Source organism: Pseudorasbora parva, chromosome 15 (assembly GCF_024679245.1).
Source record: "Pseudorasbora parva isolate DD20220531a chromosome 15, ASM2467924v1, whole genome shotgun sequence".
Lineage (NCBI taxonomy): Eukaryota > Metazoa > Chordata > Actinopteri > Cypriniformes > Gobionidae > Pseudorasbora > Pseudorasbora parva.
In genome coordinates, this window is record NC_090186.1 from 17,953,502 (window position 1) to 17,971,306 (window position 17,805).

A 17,805-nucleotide genomic window follows, 5' to 3' on the forward strand; every position below is an offset into this window, starting at 1 on the left:
GTCAGGAGTTATAAAAAATATTTACTTTTTGCTTATAATTTGTTTAGTTTGGCCAAAAAAATCACAAAAAGCCACACTGGTCTCTTTAGATTGGCTGAAGCATCTAGAGTTGGATAATACCTAATTTTCTCATATATCGACCATTTTTATGAACGCATTAGAATATTGTTTTCCGATATGCTGATGGTACTCAAAAATTTGGGGGCAGCGCCACCTTGTAATCAAGTTATGATGACATTTTCAAAAATATTAATAATTTCCATTACATTAGTCAATTGCAATTAAACAAGTTTTAATAGATTCTGTTTGTCATGCCGATAAAATATATACCAACTTTTGCCATTTAGGACCCCCTTGAAAACGAGATGATGGATCTCAAGGGATTTATCCTTAAAGAATATAATTTGTTACAATAGTCAGCCAAACTTCCTGTCTGCCATTTTGATTTTCTTTAAAAATAAATTTTTTCGAACTCCTCCTAGACTGTTGGTCCGATTTTCACTAAAAATGTAATCGTATCATCTTTAGACCATGCCAGCAAAATGTTATGGATTTTTTGTGTCAGTAGGTAATGAGTGATAAAGCATTAAATCATATTAGTGAATGTATTTAGGATTTTTCAGCCATTTTTAACATTATTTTAATATGTCTTTAACTACTCATTGTTGCAATTGGTCTGATGCTCCCAACCATGCTTGAATGAATTTTGCCTTTTTTGTGCTTGGCCCCTTAGTGGTTGTTAGCAGCTGTATTTAGATATAATTATTTTTGTATACTAAACTAAGCATGCAGTAATTATTATTATTTTAGAACAAAACTCTACTTATTAAATATGAATTTTAACTATTTAAGGTTTCATCAAACTTATTTAAGGATTACAGGTTTCATTGTAATATTTCATGTGAGAAATTCTGTCGCAGAGGAGACATTTTAGTGGTTTGTTAATGTGCTAATTAAATTAGCTAGAGTATTATGATTTAATAATCACTCTATGAATTTAAAAACGGGAGCCAAAAACAAATCCTATTATCCTTATCCAGTTTTACCATTAATCCTAACGTAAGTATAATTTTCCCCAGCCTAAATGAGTTCAAGAAGGTGTAGAGGTTTTTTGCAACACATACTCATCAGAAAGTGTGCATCATGTGTCACAGTTTCTTTATGCAAGCAGAATGCCCGTCTCTACACCCTTCCCAACACCCCTGCTGTGTTTGGTGTGCACATGGAGTAAAGCTATGAACCCTATTGAAATACCACAAACTGATGTCAAATATTGTGACTAAAATGTTTTTTTTTTTTTTTCTTTTTTTTGTTGATTACATTTTAAAACCCAAATGTTAATTTGGTCTGTATGATTTGTTTGGTCACTCCAGTGACATTTTTTTTTTTTTCATTTAATGTGGGGGTGCTTTGTGTTTATTCAAACTGGAGTTTTATTTGATTGGACCCTCATACTGTCAAAAACTCATTCTGACAACATACTGAAGACTCTAAGGAGAAAGGAGAGCTCTCCAATCCCACCGTCTCACTCTGCTGAAGTGCTTTCACCACATACGGCTCTGTACGCAATCCCTGTCAGCTCACGTCAACCGGCTGTAGGACAAAACCATTTTCTCAAAAGGATTTCATCCAGCCTGTTTCACTCTGGAGGACCACTTTGGTTTTACAAAAAGAACCATACTTTGTGTATGTGTCAGAAGCTAAATTATAAGATGCTTTCTTACCTTTTAAAAGCTTTTAAAAGCTTAAATAATTGCTTAAACTCTGGTATTGATGCTCTCTGGTTCTATAGTTGATAGAAAAAGCACTTCAAAAGCACTGACCTATAAGATAATTGTTATCAAGCATACCCGATAGATTCACCTAGTAGATGAAGCTAAATTTAGTTGCCGCTAAAATCGATGGGAAATATTAAATAATGTGTTGGGTGTTCTGTGATGGTGGAAAGGGAGGGAGGGTGGCATGGCCCCTCATTGGCTATCACAAGAAGGAGATCCAGGGGAAAAGAGCAGCTGGAGGTATGCCTGTCACAGGTATTATAATGTCAACACGCATACATCTTTCAATGGATATGTGTGTTTTTGCACTGCCTTCTCAACTAAATCAGGACTAGTCCTTTGAAAGACACATAACTAAAGGTCAGATTAGGGACAACCAGTGTTCAGTTTGCCAAAGTAGTAATGCTTTTCCATGAAAGGCATTTCACTACTATTTTATTTTACTTTAATTTATTTATTTATTTTACATTATTTTGTCCTATTTTATTTTATTATGTTATAATGCTGTTGATTACCACATAATTGTTTTGACTATATAACAAAAAATGTCCTTACAGTAAGACATGCACTTACAATAAAAGTATACGGGGCAAGACATTCTAAAAGGTTTTAAAAAATATAATTATGAATTATTATTATTATTTTAATTATAACATTAGTCTCATGTTAGCATGTATAATGTTTACAGTAAGTGTTCAGTAAGTTTACTGTAAGTGTAAGTGTATGACTGTAATTGCAAATGCATGTTTTGTGTCTTTTTACAAACTGAGGGATGGGTTGCAATTCTGTGGTAATCGACATCATATCACAGATGCTGTAAATACAACTTGAATTGCTGTAAATGACTGAATGGAAAAAGCAATTATTTTAAACATTTACATTTTGCTGTTTTTTTATGACAGTAGAAAGAAAGGTTTTCTTAGAATGATTAAAACATGGTTGGGTCACTTTTAACATTTTTCTCAATTTTTATACCAACCATGGCATCCTTGAAGAACAAACGTGGCCAGCAAAATGCGGTTGGAATTAAGAGCTGGTGTGGAAGATTTCAGCTGTGATGGACAGTGGGATTGCAGCCTCTGCCTGGTGCAGCCCTCACAAAGACCTAACGACGTTATTGGATTGTGCTTCTTTTTAATCCCGCCCCTATAATCCCCACATGGTCCAATCAGCTCAATAGATGGGCTTTTAACATATTCAATAGGGTTCATATCTCCTTGCCTGAATGATTGCGTGACATTTTATTGCCTTTTCATCTTTTCTGTTGCACAAAACAAAAAAACACTAAAATCCCCCACATTTGCTACAATGCTCTGTGATTTGTTAAGTGGATAAAAGCTGGTTAATAGCATTGAAAGATTGTTTTTAATGGTTATGCTGTGAAGAGATGGAAAGGCTGAACAGATTAGATGTTCTATGACGCTAGTGAGAAGGCAGTGTAAACACACAACTGAAGGCTAAATGTATGTGAGTAAAAAACACCCTGACAACACAATGTGCTCGACTGCAATGAATGGCATTCAATTCTTTCTTTTTTTTTTTTTTAACTGAACACTTTAATTAAACCACGGGCATTTCTAGCCTTTCATCAGTACTGGGGCACAGCCCCTCTTGTTGGTGATAAACAATAGGCGACATTTGAAAAATAGATGTTTTGCTTCCTACAATGTATCAACCTCATCCAGCGCTCTTTTTATTTTCTGTCTTATAAAATATCTCAGGTGTGTCAAATTGTCCTGCAGAGTTTAGCTCCAACTCTAATTCACTCTTTCCCCGTCACTGACTAAAATTTCTGTAATTTGTGATAAAATGCTTTCTTGCTAGAGACGGAAATTTCCGGCTTTCTGTGTTTTCACTGTTATGTGGTGGGGGGATATGCATCTTCTGAATTTCCTAGAGCTTCCCTCGGCTAAAGGCCCACTGCCCTCGGCTTTTCTAGTTGACAAGTAGTTGTTAATTCAAGCAATTAGTCAACTAAACGCATGTTTATATTAATAAGCCATAAATCATAATAATGAGTCTTTAATTAGCGCTCAAACGTACGCATAAAGCTTGCCACAGCACACCGGTAAATGTAATGATTATGAATGTGTCATGAAAAACAGGAGACTGTAAACATTTTAATAATTTATTGATAATGTTTTCTGTTTTCTTTGCTTCAGAGATTAAGTCAACAATGCTGACTCGTCATCTCCGCAGTAGTTGATGTGCCTAAATGAATTTTTCATAATGATTACACAATCTGATAATATTTGTTTTCCACTTGAGTTGGTTCATTTAAAAGAAGATATTTCAACCTTTCTTTATTTTTTATTATAATGCATCAAAGAGTAAAACTGACATAATGGACATAACATATAAAACTTCTAAAGGAATGCAATTACATCAAATCATCCTGTAAATATTTCTAGCTTTCTATAGATATATTTCCCATGTCTGTGAGAAGTTTCAGTTCATTTTTGGGACGCTCAAGTTCACTGAGACTGACACGCCAGAAAGTGCATCCTGATCGTTTTCATTACTTTACAAAAGTACAATGTTAAAGGTCCACTAAAATCAAAATTGAAGTTTTCTAGCTTTTAGTATGACTTTGTTAGCCTTAAAGTTATGAATGTGTTCCAAAACAATGACAAAAATTGCATTTAGGAGATATAAGCATTCAAAACTTAGTCTCTCACTTCCGTTAAAACGAATGACAGATTATGATGACATCATCGCAGACTTCACTTTCTCGTCAAATCTTCTGTCCAATCAAAATGCTCTCAAGAATCTAAAGCCTGCCCCCTACACTGCTGAAGTTGCGGCTAACTTCTACATGGTGAAAGACACAGCGCACTATATATGCGATAGGAAACGATTCAGTGTAAATATGCTTTCAGTTGAGGCGAATGAAGTCTGTTTTCACGTTGGTTTCACGCACCGCAGCAGCGGGTCTGGTCTAAATTTAAACCACAGACAAGAAAGCACAGTGCAGATCATATGCGCAAGTTGCCGCAGACAACAAAACATATCGGACCCATTTGAATTCTGCACAGAAGGCTGTATTTCAAAACGATTTGGAGATTATGATAAACAGTAAGAAGAAACTGGCTTTACCAAACAGAAAGGCTCTAGTAGTCAAACTGACACCTAAACGAAACGCTATTGGCTGTTTCAAAAAAGGGGAGGAGCTGCTAACCGCTGGAGACGTTTTTAGGAGAAATTACGTCAACATATTGAATAATGCGGCGCGTTCCAAAGCACTTTAGTGGGCCTTTAAGTTGTTATTGTGAGTTCACAGAAATAAAAGTAGACCCTCTTCAGCAGGGGTGGGCAATTCCAGTCCTGGAAGACCATTGTCCTGCAGAGTTTAGCTCAAACCCTGGTCAAGCTCAGCTGTCTGTAGCCTTCTAGTAATCCTGAAGTCATTGATTAGCTGGTTCAGGTATGTTTGATTAGGGTTGGAGCTAAACTCTGCAATACAGTGGCCCTCTAGGACTGTAATTGCCAACCCCTGCTCTACAGTTTGCATTACTCGTATCTGTATGAGAAAAAATTACAGATTATTTTAAATTAAATGCGAGTAGTCACACCGGCACCTTTTTATATCATGCAGTAAGCGCGCTCTCTACAAAAACACACATATGCGCCTTATAATAACACATTTATCTAGGCCTAGGTTAACATTAGTCTGAGTGGGCTTGTATAGTTGCTTCTGCTTACATGTTTCAAGTGATAAGCCATATCTGAGGATGAATGATAGGCGAATGTTTTGATTTTGATTTTTTGGGATTTCCTGCCGTTTACAATCGGGTGCGTTTCCCAAAAGCATCGTTAGTCAACTATGGTCGCAAGTTCCGTTGTTATCATAGTTCAACCACTCAGTGTTTCCCATAGTTCCAATAAACATTTGCAAACAGCATCGCAAACTTGTGTGATTGCAACGACAGATCTCGACCTGTGGCTAGAAGCATTTTTCTTGTTTGCATGACATGTGGACTTAATAAGTTATCTTGAGAAAAATAAGCAATCTGACATTTAGTACAATCTATATATTTCATTTCAAATATATACAAATGTAATTTATGTCTTTTAAGCTCGTCAAGAGAATTAAAGCACTTTTTTTGAAGAGTGCACGTGTCGAACGTGCTCTTTTAAAAACCTGACAAAATGGCACCCATTGAATTTGAACACCTATTTGAATCTGGAAATAAAGCAAAATTATAAAATAAGAATTAGTCCTCAGGTGCCATGAATTCGATCTCAAAATAATTTACTAAAAGCAGTTATTACTCCATCACCTGCATGACATTAACCAACGTGGTTGAACAACAGATTTGCGACAACACTGTTTCAGGAAACAGTCATGACTAGCTAGTTGATTTCCCCTGTTCGTCACAACCTGCATGGATTCATCACTTCCTGTGGGAGATTTTTTTTTCCGATTAACTGACTAATACAGACGACCAAGCCTCGTCTAGTCGACTAACGATTAGTCAACTAGGGGCAGCCCTAAAGTCTCCTGAATAAAACAGGAAAATAATAATAAGAAACATGTGATATCATATGCTTGTAGATGCATATGTAAAATAACATGATCACCAATATTAAACAGTGTATATAAATCAAGACTGCCTAATGTTACTGAATGAAATGTTGACTAAGCTTTTGGGATGTGATGGACTCAATCTACTCTATCTATAGCCCCTTTCACACTGCGATTCCGGCAAATACACGGATAATGCGACCCGGCATTTGTTCCCGGGACGCTAGATTTGGTCCATTCTCACTGCCAGCAAAATACCGTAATATGTGCGCTTTCACACACAACGCTTAACGGTCCCGGGTCGAGTTGACACGTGACATCCTGATGTGACGTATAATGGCGAGCGATCTAAGCTTCAGCGCGGATAGTAAGGAGCTCCGTGGTCTCGACTTGTGTCCAGTTTGCGCTCATTTCTGCTTGTTTAATTTTACTTTCTTTTGTATACGAACACTCTGCGTTTAAAACACCGACTAGCTCTTCTGGCACTGCAGGGTTGTATTATTGAAAAAACAAACTCTAGGAGTCGCACGATAACTACGTACACGTTGCGGCATTAGTTTCGGCTTTTGTTCACACAGCGCTCGTCCCGGGTCGAATATCGCAATATTACTAGTTCCCCGACCCGGGTCGAATTCGGCAATCAATCCCGGGACGTGGTTGCTTTCACACAGAAGCTGACCCGGCAATGTTCCGGGAATTTTGCGGGTCCGACGTGCAGTGTGAAAGGGGCTTATGTTTTGATCATCGCTCTGAATCCAATCTGGATGTATTCTTTGACAAAAACATGATTATCTCAGCATTATGCTCAAAATGCACAACGCATATATATATACAAAACAACAAAATATTCTGGGGGACATTAAACTTTTGTGAAAATGATCAAAAATGCTGGTGGTGGCATGCAACTTTTTTCAAAAAAGAAAGAATTATACAAGCTTGAACCATCTAATCAAGTGAAAAATATGAATCAGGGTTACTAGAAACTTCCATGCAAGTGTTTTGGAGCTTGTTAAAGCTACACTCTGCAGGACAGTGTCCCTCCTGGATTGGAGTTTGACACGTATCCTATTTCTATTTCAGTGTGAGGAGCCACTGCAAACATTCCAGTGTTTGAGTGAATTTTTTCGAATGAATCAAACTGAATTGTGAACAATTTCAGACCAGAAAATCTGTTTGTCAAATTAGATCAAAGAGTTGATACATTTGCAAATCTGGTATCGCTAGTTCGGATTCTAAACAGCTGATAGAAAACACATGAAATGATTGCTGAAATATTATCAGAGAAAATGATTCTCATATTGATATACGTTGAGGGCCATCCTAAGGCTGGTGCAACAGAACTGGACTCTGTGCTTAAGGGGGTCCTGCGGCGAATGGACAGAGGCTACCTTGCACTGGGCCCTGTTTGCATCGGTCCTAGTAAAAAAGGTCTTGCAACAGCCCTGCATTAAACCTAGTCACAAACAGATACATTTACTTGCACACATGTTTTGCATTAATAGTAGAACAGACTTCCCACTACTTTTTTTGTGATGAAATCAAAATCGAATGTATAATATTTCTTCAGTCCATATTTGATACATGCAAATGTTCCTATATTTACTCCCAGGAACCAGTGTAGTATGCAGTTGAGAATGATGTCTACAGGGCCTTTACTCACATACTGCTAATATGAGTTATATAAGATGAGAATATAAGTGTTGACGTTAGATTAAGTGAGAGGCTTTGCCGAATTCTACAGCAGTTCATCCCTTTGAATCTCTATATTCAAATTTGTCTTCCAGAGGGGTATGATGCAATGGAGGGCACCTCATTGCTAAATGAGGATTTGATTGAGGACGATGATGGCGCCAGCTCCTCAGCTTATCAAGAAATCGAGAGGTTTGAAAGAGAAAATGCTGCACGTAGTCAACACAGCACCAGTTCCACGGTCACAGCTATCTCTGTTCCTCCAACCTCCTCGCATGCCTACAGAGTCCCATGTCCGCCCCCGTCCCAGCCCCCACCAGATCCTCCCGTCCCGCAGGCTATTCAGGCTTTCAAGGAGTCTGCCAACATGGTGGCTGCCTTCAACATGCAGTGGAAAGAGGAGATATCGGCAATGCGCTACGAGCTAGCGGAGCTGCGCAGGGATGTCTGCGGAGAGCTCAAGACTTTCAACAGCAACTTCTTTAATTTCACCCAGTGCTATAATATGTGGACGATGTGCCGGGAGGCTGCCACCGGCACCAGTTCCACTCAGTTGAGCGAGAGGGTGTCCGTTGGCGTCCAGACTGGTGCTAATGGTCTAGTGAGACAAAACACTGCAGACGCTTCAGTAATGTGTCAGCCTGAACCGGCAGCCTTTAATATTTTTGATCTAATGGAGCCTCCCCGCATCGAGATTACTGAGGGAACTCCTGAAGGAACCACGGCCACCAACAGCCCAACCAGCCCTGCCAGTCCTGATAGACCTACCACCGGCCCACCGTTGACCAAGTCACTGGGAAGATCCAAATTAGACACTGGCAGGAAGAAGAAGAACTGCAGTCGAGCGGACGGTCAAAGAAGTGCCAGCCTTGAACTCTGGTGCAGAAAGTACACTAGTGGACCAATGTCCTACTTATCTCTATCATTCTAATCATTTTCAACACTGGACCAAGCATTGACTTTATTCCTGAATCAACACTATACACCTGGGGGAAACCCTGTGCCCAGAGAAGAGCTTGTCGCTTTTCTCTTTGCAAAGATGCTGATAGGAGAAGGTGCCGTTTTGGCAAAACAGGGATAGTGTAGCTATTCTAGATGGAACCATTTGCTGTGCCAGATCATAAAATCTGTTTACATCACAACGGAAATGATTCATGAATGTTATTTGCGTTGTAGAGAATGTTTCAATTTGTCTGATTGTCACTGTCAGTGTTTTGTCCATGGCTAAAGCAGTTCTTGTGTGACAGTGGTGAATGATCTCACCACTCAATCTGACCAAAAGAGGTTGTGAATATAGTTCAAGGATGCAGAGGGACTTTTAGAATGGCAGTTTTCAATTTCTGAGTATAATGACATTTTATTATACTTACAAATTGAACACTAACCATTAACACTAACTATTTTGTTCTACAACATAAAATACACACGGTCATACCTCTGATGTGAACATTGAAACCACTGTGTGGTTGCTAACAAGTTGTTATAGAAACACTATAGAATGCATGATGGAACCTATCCTCGATATCACCACTCCTCGATTAAATTCAAGTACTCAATTTTGAAAAAGTATTTGATTGCAATGCACCTGTGTTAAGTAACTGGCAAAATACCAGAAGTGACATATTCCATGAACGCTACACAATGTATTAAAACCATTTAAAAACCATAGCATAGTGCTATTGTCAGTTCACAAAGGCATAAATGCCTCTCGGGTTTAATATTGCTTTTATTTACATGCGTGTAGATTACTTACAGTCTCAGAGCAGTTCCAGTCACAGTAAATGCTGCTCCACATGAACTGCCATCCAATTTCTGCATATGCTAATAAGTTTAGGTTACTTATAATGTTAATATTGGGATGCAATGGGCGCCATTTTTTTCAGATTTTTAAGTTAAATAATTTATAAACCCACGGCAACACGGAATATATCAGTAACGGAATATATCTGTATTTTTCTAAATAATCCCAATTTCAAAATAAAAGTTTAAACCCTCACAAGTTTGCATGTTTTGATGTTTACATATTTTTGTTAAAAAAATGACATTGCCCAGATACTAAAGATTAAGTAAACATTTGAATTAGATGTAATTTGGCCAAAATTAAACAAGGATTTGATCTGCCGCAAAATGTAAAAACCATTTACTCAAATAATCGGTAAAATAATCAGCCGATTATTCGATTAACAAAATCATCTTTAGTGTGAGCCCTAATTTAAATAAATCAATGCACAATATAATACACTTAATTAATGTGTACATACATGTTTCTATGTTGTACTTATACTTACCTATAATTACATTTGCATTTACATTGTAACTAAACTACCCCTATCCCTTATCCCACTCTTAACCTAACTACATGGTCCCTAGGCACCTGTCCCTAACTTTACATGTATTACACCTCAATAGCTGCAAAAGTGTTTTGCAACATAAACACAAGTACATTGTAGATCTATTGAGGAGAGTACAACGTACTTAAATACACCAGTTATAAAGCTATAAAGCAGGACTGCTTGAAAAATTGGATTGCCAGTTATATTCTTATGTAACAACTTGTTAGCATTATTTTACTTCTCGTTTGAACCTTGACTTTGTGTATTTTTTTGCTGTAGGACATATTTGAACTTACTTGACACCAGATTTCTCTATCCTAAAAACTTTTAGAGGAAGCCCATTATAAAAGACTGCAAAGTGAACCATTCTTGCAATATTCTTGTGCCAGGTCACACAGCCCTTTGCTTTTTCATTTCAAGGGAAAATGACGAACCATGTGCAGCAATCATGTTGAGCTACAACATAATGGAAGATCGAAACATTAGTATTATGAGATTGGCATTTACTTCATTTTGCAAATCTACTTTATGTTCTCAATTTTCCAGGAAATTCATGTGTAGATGGATTAGAAGTCAATAAATTCAAATTGTATTTTAATTCAAGTATAAGCCCTTGACATATTTATTGTAACTCTACATCTGCAGTGTGTAATTACTAGCCAATACATATAGTAAGCATTTGTGGGCCATTTACAAAGTAGTGCTGAGTGGTATCTTTTTTTTATTATTAAAGCGTTTTATTATTATAATGCTTTAATCAAGGATGGAAATAGATGCAGTTTATTTAATTGAAACAATACAAAGATGAGTATCCCACTAAATTTCATAATTCGCTATGGCTGCTTTTTGACTTCTACTCTTAGTCCTAAATTTGTAATTGCAAAGTATCAGTACTTTTCCAACACTAAAACATGGTATTATTTAAATCCGTTATTGGATATGTTTAGAATGTTAATGGTTTAAATTACTGTAGAATCCCTTTTGCTGTGCCTTGTGAATATAAGCTTGTGCAAGCTTGTGCAAAATTCAGAATTTCAGAATTGGCCTCCATTCAATTCATGAATTGGAATTTGATACAAATTGACTCCATCTACAGGAAGTTAAATTTGAATTTGAATTAGAATGACAGGAAGTGTAATTAAAGTCATGGCAATTCAAATCATTTCCACACAGCCATACAACAGAAAGAATGTGTTGACTTTCACATACATTCAGTGTTAGGAAGGTTACTTTGGAAATTGCTTATACTGTTATAAGTTACCCATTATAAATGTGGTTTGGATTACTTTATTTGGATTACTTTATCAATGCAACGCAATTTCCTTTTAATTTGTAAGTAATGAATTGAAATGCACATTTTACCTCAGTAATACAACTAAATACAATTACATTAATTTTGTAATTTAATAGCAACATTTCATTACATGCAACTTGTCACTCCTCAGCCCTGCATACATTTTGTTCTAAAATATAGATAACGATAAAATTCTTGAAATAAATTACCCCCTCAATGTTGTTTAATTAGTTTTGGTCCAATGTTATTTTCATTTCAAAATAATCAAATAACACAAAGTTGTTGTAAATGCAGTTATCATTTGTTCCAATGCAAAACTCACTGAGCAAAACCGTTGCATCTAATTTTCAATTTACCCTCAAATGTTCCATAATGTTTCACAAAATTACAATTATCAATAAATCAAACTTAACTATTTGTTCTGTGACTAGAGCTTTTTTACATTAATTACTGGTGGAAAACATTTCCTCTTAATGTAATTTGTACACGTAGTTCAAACTAATATCATTTATAAAATATGTAAGGCAATCACATCTGGCATATACTGTAAAGCTTCATTGTTAATTACTTGACTTGAAATATGTATGAATTTCTTAGAATTTTTATTGAATTTCAATTCTGCTTCTATTCTTGACTGTTCTTGACTTCTGGATCCTGTTCTTGACTAGGCTAGTTTTTGACATCAATTCAAATTCAAGAACTGAATTGTGCACAAGCCTGTCTCACACATTTTGTATCCTGAATACACTTAACAAAAGTCCTAACTAAAATTGTTTACTAATTTTATATGATTTGATTGACTGTTATTTAGTGTAGATTTGAATATCGAAACAGGTAATGGCATTTTGAGAAACGCTATGTTAGGTGCTTTTCTGAAATATATTCCATTTATATCATTTTATAATAATTAAAACACTTCAACACGTTTCATGATTAAATGGACATCATTCCTGTAAACTAATTATGCTGGTCCTCTGCACTCTGTTAATAACATATGTAATATACATATGTATTATAAAGATACAATTTATTAATTTAATAATACATATTATTATTTTTTAATTTCCCATGGCATAGTGTATTTTTTTATTTAGGTATTTATTCAACAATTTCTATCTGAAAAAGATTTAATTATGTTCAACAACTTACACCGAATGATACAAATGAAAACTATCGCTCAGCACTACTGTAGTTTTGTACTTTCTATGTAGCTTCACAAAATGATTGCTTCTGTAATTCTCATACAGTCTTTCTCATAAATATTATGTAACTGTGACCTTGACTCCCTTGCTCACTCAAATCTTTATTTATATTTTAATTTTTTTGTTTCTTAAATCAAAAATACAAAATGTGACAAAAATATTACCCCTTCCTGCTTTTTTTCATCCTAATCATATAGTCCATTTCCCTGGATAGTGATTCTCCTTTAGAGATTTTTAATTTTAAGTTACTTGTTTTGCGTTTAAGGGACCATTTGAATTTTTCTCCACAGGACACACATAGCACGTGAAACCAGTTCTATATGCACAAAATGTACATGCACAAAATTACCTTATGTAGTTGGAAAAAAATATTTAAATAACAAAATATATTTATTTATTTAGGGTTTACTTGCAGGACATTCAATCTCCCTGTGCCACTATAATGAAGTAAATGAGACACTGTGACATTTATGGACAATTTGTAAAATTATAAATGTATTCTCCATTTATAAATATAGTTAGCATAGAAAATAGGTATTATGTTAAAATATAAGATAAACATTCCTTAATAGAATATATTTTTATGTACTAGGTTTAAGTATTTTATTTATAACAGAGGCTATATGAAAATATTTTGTTTACTATAAAAATAACTATCATCATGCCAAAGTTTAAGGCAATATTTGTCTTTTGAAAATTAAGTATGTTTAAAATATATTTATACTTAATTTGAAATATTACAACAAAATTAGATTTTTCTTTCTTTGTTTATTTTCCAATGTTTAATGTTACCTTGAGTGGGAGTAACAGAAGTTTGCCTTCTTAAATAAGAATTTCAGAAATATTCAAGAAAACAATCACAGCATCATTTGCTACAGATATCTCCATTTTCCTTGAGTAAATAATGAAATTCATTATTTATCATACATTATAATAATTATACAGTACTTTAAAGGGATAGTTCACTTTAAAATGAAAATTCTGTCATCCTTTACTCACCCTCAAGTTGTTTCAAACCTGTATGAATTTCTTTCTTCGGGTGAACACAAGGGAAGATATTTTAAAGAATGTCAGTAACCAAACAGTTAACTGGAGCCATTGACTTCCATAGTATTTTTTTCTTTCCTACTATGGAAGTCAATGGCTCCAGTTAACTGTTTGGTTACTGACATTCTTCAAAATATCTTCCCTTGTGTTCAGCTGAAGAAAGAAATTCATACAGGTTTGAAACAACTAGAGGGTGAGTAAAGGTTGACAGAATTTTCATTTTAAAGTGAACTATCCCTTTAAAATTTGATTTTGTCTGCACGTTAGCATTTCTAAATTTTCAAATTCCAAATGTAGTTTTTTTTTTTCTCACAGCCAGCAATTATGAAAAAAAAAAAATCTAATGAAATCATCTTTAATCCACTAGCTCTATACCACTAGTTTTTTTTTTTTTTTTTTTTACTTTTGCTCACTGAGCTAGCCAATTATTTGGCATGTAAAACACTGTCAAATGTCCTTGCTCCTTTGCAAAGCACAGAGTGGCACGGTTTGAATGTACTGACACCGTCATCACTAGTGATGTAATTCGTAGGCTTTTTTAGCTCATTAATCTACGAATGGGGTCTTGCTGATGTGTGTCCTGTTGCACAAGGGAGATACTGATTTATTGTGGTAGGTGACAGTTTAACCGCTCTAATTGGCTTAAAGGGGTAGTTTGCCCAACAATTTTAATTCTGTCATTAATTACTCACCCTCGTGTCGTTTAAAACCCGTATGACCTTTGGATCACAAATTAAGATATTTTTTATGAAATCTGACTGCTCTCTGAGCCGTCCATAGACAGCTATTTAACACTTTCAAGGTCCAGAAAGGTAGTAAAGAGACTATTCAAATATACAGTGGTTTAACCTTGATGTTATGAAGTGACAAAAATACTTTTTTTGTTAAAAAAAATAACAACTTTATTCAGTATGTTCTCTTCCATGTCAGTCTCTGACGCTGTTCATGCACTGTAAAAATTATTTTAAAAATAAGTTACCTGGTTGCCTTAAAATTTTGAGTTCATTGAAATTTGAGTTAATACAATGAACATTTTTGAGAATCGACAACCTTTATTTAAATTGTATTAAAATACGTAAGCATATTGTAATTTTATTTGTGATGAAGCAGTGAAACAAGCAAAATTGTGCTATTTTCATGATTTATCACATTTTATGTGGTTCAGATACAATAATATTGAGTTTCTATTTATTTAAGCAATTTCTTTCATTGTATCAACTCAATTTTTTTACTTCAATAAACTCAACATTTTAAGGCAACCAGGTACCTTACTTTTTAAGTTAAACCAACAAATAAAATGTACAGTGTGTGTACCCCATGACTGTGGTGCTTATGCAGGAGCCGGCATTCTGACGTATAACCCGGAACCCTGCACTGTTTATAACGTGAACAGGATTTCAAATTGTCGGATTTCATCAAAAATATCTTAATTTGTGTTCCGAAGTTGAACGTCTTGCGGGTTTGAAATGACATGAGGGTGAGTAATTAATGACAAAATGTTCATTTTGGGTGAACTAACCCTTTAATTAAACAGTAGGAGATTATAGCCTTCAAAATTTAGATTTAGAATTGTTACTTTATTTTTTTATATATTTTTTCCACTACAATGGTGACAATGCACACCTTAAAAAGATAGTTTGCTCAAAACTGTTCTCAGAACTATGTTGTCCCAAACCAGTATGAGTTTCTTCTTCTGTAGAGCACAAAAGAAGATATGTTTTGCTATTTTGTCCATAATGAAAGTCAGATCCAAAACAACATTTGAGCCTGTTAACTTTCAATGACATTTCATGTGACATTTTTCTAAATATCTTCTTTTGAGCAAATGATGACAGAATTTTTTGCCTATTGGCTTACTCTGTCATTATGATTTTTTGCCTATCCTATCAAATAAGAGAATCAATTTGAAACAGTGACACAAAGAATATGTGTAAAATGTATGGATGTGGAAATCCATGATATGCTGTATATTTCAAAATGAGCTTTATCGAACGAGTGTTTAGCCATAAGAAAAGGCTAAAAGGGCCAACTGAATTATAAAAGAAATTGTATGATGCATTATTTATTTATTGTGGCATAAGAAGGACCTATGAACTGTTATTCAACGTTCAGATATAATTTGCTGGTTTATATTGCACTGGTTATATTTACATTTTCTTCTATAAAACAAATAAACCACAATAGGTACCATAATGTTTATGACTATGATGTGCAATAGATTTACAAATTGTTCCAATTTTTGATTTACTAAGAGACATGTTCAGGGAATGAAAATATGTTTGTTTAAAGGTGCTGATGATATTGCAGATGTTCTCTCAATCTTAAGACCTTCATTCATTCTATGCAAGTCCTGTGTTTTTCTGTACAAGTCACTGGCATGTGTTTATTTCATTTTAAACAGCACTTAAAGGGCATGAAGATGAAGCCCTTAGATACTTTTTGTCAAACCTTTGCATGAATCTCAGGCATTTATTGTAACCCTTTGCTTCTTTTGTTGCTGTTGATAATGTTGTTATAAGTATTTGCATTTGTTTGTTATGCTAATTCATACTGTTTCAATGTAGCAGCTACATTTTTATCATTGTCAATGCAGAAAGTAAAGAACAATTATGTACAGTATGGTTATAAAGGAACAAGGCAATGTGTCCTCTGTAGCTGTGAAATTTAGATGCCATGATGATGATTTATTGGGATAATGGGATTTAATGGTATCACTTAAAACCAAAAAGGATTTTTAAAAATGTAGCTTGCTTATAATGTATTGCCAGAACTACAATGACCTCTAATAACAGATGTCACATTTGTTCAAACTTCATTGTTATTTATAGGACTGGAATTCTAATAATACAATAGCTATAAGTATTGAGATTAGGGGGACTTTATTTTCAACCCAAAATTCAAATTATGTCATTTTTCGCCCTCATGTCGTTCATAACCGGTATGAAAAAAAGAAAACCAAAGGTTTTAGAATGATGTAGGGGTGAGTACATGACATACATTTAATTGTTAAGTGAAATAGTCATTTAATGCTCCAAAATTTGTTTTATGTGCTTCTCTTTCCAAACTAACTGTGATTTTGATTTGTTTTTCTCAATGTATACATGCATTATGTGTTTTTTTTCTTTTCTTTTTTTCAGTGATAAACATAAAAACAGAAATGATTTACAGATATGACGTGGATTGTGCAGGTGTTTTCAGTCATTTGACATCAGAATTTCATGTGGGATCATAGCTACACTGCTGTGCTTAACGATGTGTTGAAAAAACATTTTGAAAGTATGTTTATTTTATAAGTAAACATATTAACATAATAGGCAGAATTAAAAAAAAACAAATAAAAAAGAATATTACAAATGCATAGACCTCTCTGACCCTTTAATTGAAAGAATTAGTTAAATCATACATAAAAGTCACTTGCTAATATGAAAAAAGGTGGAAATGTCACCTTCCATGCATTAACCCATAGTTCCCTTTCGAGTGGAACTCAGCGCTACCTCATGACATTGCCACTATGGGACGCTATGGTGACGCTATATGTCACCAGCTTATTTGTTATGAACCAACATAATGACATTCAAGAATTACAAGCAGTGTGTTCCACCATGTCCTCACTTTATAATGAGGAATGGCAAACTTGATCTGCTAGGGAGAGGAGCATGCCAGGTCAGCTCACAAGGGAGCACTTGCCCTCTTTGGGAAAGTTTCACAATGTGAAAGCTTTACTCATGTATGGCTCTCCTTTCCAGTAATGAGAGTCAGGCAGCTCTCTCTCTCTCTCGTGGTTTGGGTCCCACATCTGTGACAGAGTGGCTCAAATAATGGGTGTCACAGGTGGAGCTGGTTGATGAGCTTGAGAGTGGGACACTGCCCTTTCTCTTGAACCTTTATCAAACTCTAAGGACCTAGTTGGATACAGAAGTTGCCTGGGGATTTCTTT

The 17,805-nt window shown here is 35.1% G+C and overlaps 1 protein-coding gene across 1 annotated transcript in view; it reads left to right on the forward strand.

Moving 5' to 3' along the window:
* Positions 1 to 13,783, forward strand: part of dlgap2b (discs, large (Drosophila) homolog-associated protein 2b) — a 186,379-nt gene extending 172,596 nt beyond the window's left edge. Inside the window, exon 7 of the mRNA XM_067417278.1 lies at positions 8,088 to 13,783. Within this exon, the coding sequence (XP_067273379.1) occupies positions 8,088 to 8,923 (836 nt within the window). The 3' untranslated portion in view covers positions 8,924 to 13,783. The remainder of the gene's footprint in view (positions 1 to 8,087) is intronic.
* The last annotated feature ends 4,022 nt before the right edge of the window (positions 13,784 to 17,805 follow it).